This window comes from Anopheles merus, chromosome 3L, assembly GCF_017562075.2.
Source record: "Anopheles merus strain MAF chromosome 3L, AmerM5.1, whole genome shotgun sequence".
Lineage (NCBI taxonomy): Eukaryota > Metazoa > Arthropoda > Insecta > Diptera > Culicidae > Anopheles > Anopheles merus.
The window spans coordinates 6,510,342-6,517,591 of record NC_054085.1 but is presented as its reverse complement, the minus strand read 5'-3'; the positions used below and the strand labels follow the sequence as shown (position 1 = coordinate 6,517,591).

At 43.9% G+C, this 7,250-nt stretch overlaps 1 protein-coding gene across 2 annotated transcripts; it reads left to right on the top strand.

Moving 5' to 3' along the window:
* Nucleotides 1-4,234: 4,234 nt before the first annotated feature.
* Nucleotides 4,235-6,897, top strand: LOC121600169 (probable insulin-like peptide 3). Of its 2 annotated transcripts, none has more exons than XM_041928512.1 (3): nt 4,235-4,393; nt 4,937-5,150; nt 5,229-5,669. In XM_041928512.1, exons 2-3 carry the CDS (start codon nt 4,937-4,939, stop codon nt 5,474-5,476), a joined length of 462 nt encoding a protein of 153 aa, XP_041784446.1. In that variant the 5' UTR covers nt 4,235-4,393; the 3' UTR covers nt 5,477-5,669. The 2 variants fall into 2 exon arrangements, with proteins under 2 accessions (XP_041784446.1, XP_041784445.1); XM_041928511.1 differs by lacking the exons at nt 4,937-5,150; nt 5,229-5,669 and adding exons at nt 5,790-6,005; nt 6,088-6,897 and having other exon boundaries at nt 4,236-4,393.
* Nucleotides 6,898-7,250: the final 353 nt, after the last annotated feature.

Genomic DNA, 7,250 nt, shown 5'->3' with positions numbered 1-7,250 from the left:
GAGGTTCCACTGCACAACTTAATAAGAACAAAAACAGAGTGAAAAATAATAGTACATATTTTAAACTATTGTTAATTAATTTAAAAACAAATTGTTTACCATTTCACCTCGAATCGTGTTTATCTTTTATTGGAAATTGAAGACTTCTGTAGTCAGATTAGAACTCATCTTCTATTTGGTGTAACGTCCTACGCTATAAGGTCGTACGAGTTGACGACTATACTATCCGCCATCTGATAGAACATACGATTTAAAGTACGGTTAATCGTCATAAATGAATTACCAAATTACGGAATTAATTAGTCAATCATGATCATCCATGATTAATTAGTCCATCAAGAGAGAAATGCATATTGTACAGTACAGCAAGAGAGTAGAATAGGGTTAAATATCTTAACATGGAACTTAATGCTTTGTATTATGAGTGCACGCATTGATAAGTTCACAAAGGTATGGTTTATTTAATTTGTAACACTGTTTTATACTAAATATTTATTTTATAGCTATTTTAGCATGATTGTTAGAGAATTTAAAAAATTAATATTGGATAAAGATATAATTATTATTGGGTACGGATATTTTTCTCCTTTTGTCCTGGAATTCACAAATGAACTGGTCACGATGTCAAATGTAGTAAAAGAGATTGCGAAAAAATGGAATATCTTTCCATTAAAAACACACTCACTTAAGTCCATTTTTAAATTCTTAAGGTAAGGCTCTACGCTAACAATGCTGCAGCTAAATTGTGTTCGCCTGTCTTTCCAAGTGTTGTTCCGCTTGTACCGCTTGACTCCTACCATCCGGCGTTTGACTTCAATATACGTATTAACTCGTCGACCCGACGCAATTCGACGACCCGACAAAACTCGACGACAACCGCATTTTATCGTTATAACTTTGCTAAAGCTGACTATGTGAAACTGAACGACATGGTATCAATGTTTAACAATAGCATTCATTGTTCCAATTTTGTTTCACTTGACGAAGCAGTATGTTCATTCTCGTCCTTCATGCTGCAATCCTTTGTTGTATGCGTCCCAGTTCAGCGTCCTAAACCTAACCCCCCTGGGCGGACCGCACACTCAAACGACTCAAACGTGTAAAAAGAGCTGCTTATCGTCACTACCAAACGCGCCGCTGCCAAAGATCTCGCTCGATCTACTTTGACACGCACTCTTTATACTGCAGCTATAACAGATTTCGATACCGCAGATATTTGAGTAAAATCCAACGTAACCTCTGCAGGTGGCCTGACTCGTTTTGGCGCTTCTACCACAGCAAAACAAAATCCACGCATACACCGAAATCTATTATGTACAAAGGAGCAACAAGTGCCAACACTAATGAAATGTGCAATCTCTTCGCGGATCGCTTCGCAGATTGCTTTTCACCGGCCATGAATGATACCGATACCATTGATGCTGCTCTCGTCAACACTCCGGCTGGCGCAATTAACATGAGCACTCCTTTCATCGACAGTGAGATCGTTTTATCAGCCCTAATGCAACTAAAGCCTTCCTTCGCTCCTGGACCCGACGGAATTCCTTCTACCGTGCTGAAACGCTGCCAAACGACAGTAACACCTATCCTTGCAAAAATGTTCAATGCATCGCTAGCCAATGGCTACTTTCCCAAAACATGGAGGAAATCTTGGATGGTTCCTATTTACAAAAAAGGCGACAGGACAGATGCCATCAACTACCGGGGTATTACATCTTTGTGTGCCATTGCCAAGGTGTTCGAACTAGTGATATACAAACATCTGCTACATGCATGCCGCAGCTACCGAAGCCCGTATCAACATGGATTCGTGCCAAAAAAGTCGACTACCACGAACCTGGTTGAATGGTTGTAACCTATTGCACTAGTCAAATTGATGCCGGAGCTCAAGTCGATGCAATTTATACAGATCTGAAAGCAGCATTCGACTCTCTTCCGCATGTAATTCTTCTCGCTAAACTCGATAAGCTATTATAAGCGCGATAAGCGATTTCCCAGCTCGCTCGTACAGTGGCTTAAGCATTACCTAATTAATCGCACATACATCGTGAAAATTGATAAGCACATGTCCAAAGAAATAGTCAGCAGCTCGGGTGTGCCACAAGGAAGCAATATTGGCCCGCTTCTCTTGATATTGTTCATCAACGATGTTACCCTCGCTTTACCTCCCGACAGTATCAGTCTGTTTGCCGACGACGCAAAATTTTTTGCGCCTATTCACAACACAGGTGATTGTACTTTCCTGCAAGACTGCATCGAAATTTTCTGTTCGTGGTGCAAGCGTAACGGACTGACTATCTGCATCGAGAAATGCTACTGTGTGTCTTTTAGTCGATGCAGGAGCCCAGTCACTGGGACCTACTTCATGGACGGCACTGCAGTTAATCGACAAAATTATGCCAAAGACCTGGGCGTTCTGCTTAACTCTAGTTTGAACTTTAAACAGCATATCGATGACGTTGTAGCTAGAGGAAATCAATTACTTGGCGTGGTTATCCGGACAACTAATGAATTCCGCAACCCCATGTGCATCAAAGCTGTCTACAACTGTATCGTTCGTTCGGTTCTGGAATATTCGTGCGTAGTCTGGAGCCCAACTTCCGCTTCTTCAATTGCTCGACTTGAGGCGATTCAACGTAAGCTCACGCGATATGCCCTACGCCTACTTCCCTCGCAGGATCGCAGGATAATCTTCCTCCGTATGCTGCGCGGTGCCGTCTTCTAGGCCTTGAACCTCTTTCGGTTAGAAGACGCAATGCACAGTGCTCTTTCATCGCTGGATTCATCGCTTCCCTGGCTCTATCGACTCATCGCCTTTGTTGCATCGAGTCGATATCTATGCACCATCCCGAACACTTAGCTCTAGAGAAACTCTACGGCTCGCTCAACCCCGTTCCAGCGCTGGTCGGTCTGACCCTATGTTCCGCATGTCGGCTGAATTCAACACTGTCTCGGATTGCTTCGACTTCGACATCTCAACTCAGTGCTTCAAGGAACGTCTCCGGCTTTTGCCGTGGCCGCAGTGAATTGCGATGCAAATCTTGTTTTTGCTATGTATTTTTTTTTATTGAACTGTTACATCTTAATTAGGCCATACGGCCCGTTGAAGATTAAATAAATAATAATAATAAACCATTCGGACAGCACTTGGCGCGAACGTTGGATTGCTGTTTTTTTTGTTGTTGTCACAATAAGCATCTCATATATTTGTTTATCACATTATATTTCATGTAGTGTTTGTAAATTGGACACTCTTACAAATAATGAAATTTTCAATAGTTTTTTTCCTCTACACAAGCTACAATAGCTCTACATGCTGTGCAATAGGTCTTTGCTATTCGGCTCCACTAAACGAAGAAGCAACTGAAACAACTTATACTCAACAACAAACGAGCTAGTTCAGTGTCCCATCGGCAATTAAAGTTCTAATATGAGTGGTTGCTATATTTGCACCACCCATCCTCTAAGCGAAGTGGAAAGAAATTATTGTCAATTTTATTAGAATCAAAATTCTACAGAACTGTTTTCGAAACGTCCACTGGTTGTTTTTCGAGCCCACAGAATTGTTGTTCTCACGAACTGCGCTCACACAACATGCCAGCACCTTTAGTGCAACAACAACCGGTTCACGAGCCAGCTCAGTGTCCGGCTTGGGAGAGCCTGTAAATAAGCACAATCAACACGGCGCTTTCCCGGAACGCCATTGATAGATGCATTCGATAGATGCAGATCGGTCATGTTGGTCATATCGGCAATGATCTTTATCCCAAATCAATCAGCATCAACCCTGATAGTAAAATAGGAAACATTCTTGTAAATCCTTTTTTGAAAAAATCTGTGTATCCTTTCTTGGCTGCGTTCACTTTCATCCGTGCACGTTTCACGCTCGATTGGGCATCGAAATCGTTCGGCAGGACGGTTGGCGCCACCGCACAATGTTTTGTCTCCCCATCGCGTCATAGGGCGTGGGGTGGCTTCCAGCTCATCTTAGAAGCGCTGTCATTATGCAAATCGTGCGACAGGTGGATCATAGGTGGTCGTCTTAATTCCTGCACAACACACAAACACACACACGCGACGCATATCCTTGAACTCCTCCTACTCGTTGGTACTCCCTAGTACTATCGGGGGATGATGAGCAGTACCGGGAATAAAGTTCGCGTCGCCGTGTCGGTGATGCGTTGTAAACACATTTACTGCACCTTTACACACGAGGTGTATAAAAGCGGCTAAGAAAACACATTCATCACGCAGTCTGCTAACGGATTTCCAGCGGTGTAGTTTACTAGCTTTTCACTCCGTGGAGTAGTGTTTGAGGCTTACTAAACCCTCTCACCACCGTGGTCCAGGTTTACAGTACAGTATCAGCTGTACCAACCGGGTTTCAAGCAAGGTAATTTGTTCAACAAACCGTCTTTGTATTCTATTCTTTGTGAAGAACTGGGTGAAATATTTGAGTGTTAAGGTGTAGTGCAGTGTTTGTAGAAGCAGGTGGGTAAGTTTTTGAATCGCTTAATGCAGGTAGGTGAAGTGTGTTTGGCTCTTGATACTAAGATCGTTTGGACATGGTTACTATACAGTTTCAAAGAGTTTTCCAGTAATTGGTGTTCTGTACAGTGGCTAAACGTGCCCGGGGAATATCCTTATTGGACGGAATGGGCATCTTGTCAACTGATCATATTTCCTGGCTAGTGGACATCTGAAGCATTTCTCTCCCCCCTCTCTATCTCTCTCTGCAGAGCCGTCAGACGTCATACGAATGAAGTCCTGTTCTTGTGTGAAGCTCTCAAGCAAATAAAGCAAACACACAGCAAAGCCGAACATTGTCTCTAGTCTAGTATCCTGTCCATATGCGTATGATTGTATCCGGCTAAGCATATAGTACCACACGTCGCGTTCGCTAAGGTTTAGCTTTCACCCTCTGTTCCAATTGCAGATGCCAACGAAGGGTAGCCGGCATCTACTGCTGGTGGTGTCCTGTGGGGCCGCCTTGCTGCTACTGCTCGTTCTGCTCTCCGTATCGGGAGTCGACGGATCGCTCCAGTACGTTGAGTCCAACTCACAGCGGAAGGCTCACTACTGTGGCGCTAAACTGAGCGATACGTTGGCTAAGCTTTGCAACAGATTCAATGGATTCCGCAAAAAGTCCGGTATGCGTGGTTTAGAAGGCATTCTTAATCTCGAACACTGTTACATAACAACTGTACTGTTGCATGTGCGCTTTGCAGAGAATCAACTGATGACCCTTGCGGGATTGGAACCACACCAACTACTGGATGAGCTAGAGCACGACATTGAACGGCTCCACACACTGAACGATCGTTCGGCGGACATGATCTACCAGGCGCTGGTGACGCTGCAGCATCTGAACACGCACGAGGAGCACAATTTCCACCGCGTACGGCGTCAGGTGGTGGCCGAATGTTGCTACCAAAGCTGCACGCTGGACACGCTGAAAAGCTACTGCGCCGACTAAAGACTGACTTTTGCTGGACTGATGATAAAAGGGATCTGCTGTCATTGATCTGCTGCTGTTACTGCTTCTACGGCCGACTGTCGCACACATATTAGAGCGTTGTTTGTGCTAGTTCCCATAACTATTGTAGTGGACGTTTTCTTTCCTCTGGCGGAATAAACGCGCCTATCGCACGCGCACGCTAATGCTTTTCTTTTCGTTTTTGTTCTGTAGGATTTGGGGCGATGATTGAGTTTAAGGGCGATCGTTAACAGCTACATTTTATATGATTTTTCAAAGATTTTTTTCTATACCGCTGTCGATTTACTTACAGTTTTGCAGTCTAGCATCGCACCACTCTCACACAGCACAATGTCGTCCACGAACGGAGCACGAAGCGGATCGCTCTACATCCTGCAAGCGTTGGTGCTGCTCTGGTCGATAGCGATGGTATCGGCCAACAAGCGATACTGTGGAGCGGAGCTGGTAAAGGTACTGTCCTTCCTGTGTGATGAGTTCCCTGATCTGCATACGACGAGCAAGCGCTCAGGTAAGAGACAAAACCACTGCCCAACCCACCGCCCCGGTAGAACTATCCTCCTAACAGTAAACTTCACCCCCTCTTGCTAAAGCTGACAACTTCGCCAAGCCGTCGGATATGGCCACGGAGGACTGGATGAACGCCGAAGACAACACGCAGCAGATACTCGATCAGCAGCTGCAGTCGGTCGGTATGCCGGATGATCGTGCTGCGGTACCTGCCTGGATGAATATGGTCTACCCGTCGAACTACATGTTCCGTCATGGGGCAGGACACAACGAGCTGATACCCGCCCGCTTCCGCAAGAATCGTGGTGGCATCGTGGAGGAGTGTTGTTTGCGGCCGTGCGGTATGAACCAGTTGCTGCAGTACTGCAAGAAGGTTAGCGCCTACTAAAAGGTCAACGGAAACGGGTAGTCGTCGGGCAGGTGGAGCTTATAAGTGTGTTTGGCATAGAATACTCTACTCATATTGAATGGTTTGTGTCGCACGAGAAGCAGGGATAATAGGAGGGTAGAAGTCCCTGGCGTAGGCGCACTGATATCGGGAATGGTTACGTACAAAGCCGTATTATAAAGCACAACATTGAACAAAGTTGATAAACAACTCACCTTAAAATACCTTTAGCTTAGGCTCACAAGCTCTTGCTGTTATTAGAAACGCTTTCTGTATTCTAACGATGTTGCTATACGCTTGTGCGGTTGCGGCAAGCAGTCCAGACCAGATGATGTAGGGAACCACGTATTTAAGTACCTTAAATGGCTGCCAAGCATAGCTAAAGATATTATTGGACTATTTGGGAAAGCATGAAAAATAAAAACAACCCTATCGATTATTGGCCGTTTGCAAATAGCGCATAAACAAAGCACAAACTGAAAGTTTTGGTACCAAAGAAGGTTAATTTATTGTTGTTTGGTTCATTTGGTGTATGTATGTGTTGAGAGAAACTAATGCTACTTCCACATTATGATCCATCCCGAATTTTTTGGTTCATTTTTTATACTTTAAAACATAGCTAAGTTGTTCTATTCGTCTTTTCTATCGATATATTTTTGACGTGAAATATTGAATTAATGCTATTCTAGTTTCAATTAATAGAATTTCGGGATTTTGGAGAGTTACTTGGTAGGAGCGAGGAAAGGTAAAAATCCTATTGTGCAATATTTTTCTACTAAAAATAATTATCTTTTTCTGTTATATATTTGAAGAAGGGTTAGTGAATACCTTGCAAAATTGTATAAATAGTACATGAAC

Excerpts from the sequence above, each read along its gene's own strand:
- LOC121600169 (XM_041928511.1), top strand. The coding sequence starts at position 5,828 with ATGTCGTCCACGAACGGAGCACGAAGCGGATCGCTCTACATCCTGCAA. Across the intron at positions 6,006-6,087 it reads TACGACGAGCAAGCGCTCAG|CTGACAACTTCGCCAAGCCG; the intron begins GTAAGAGACAAA and ends CTCTTGCTAAAG.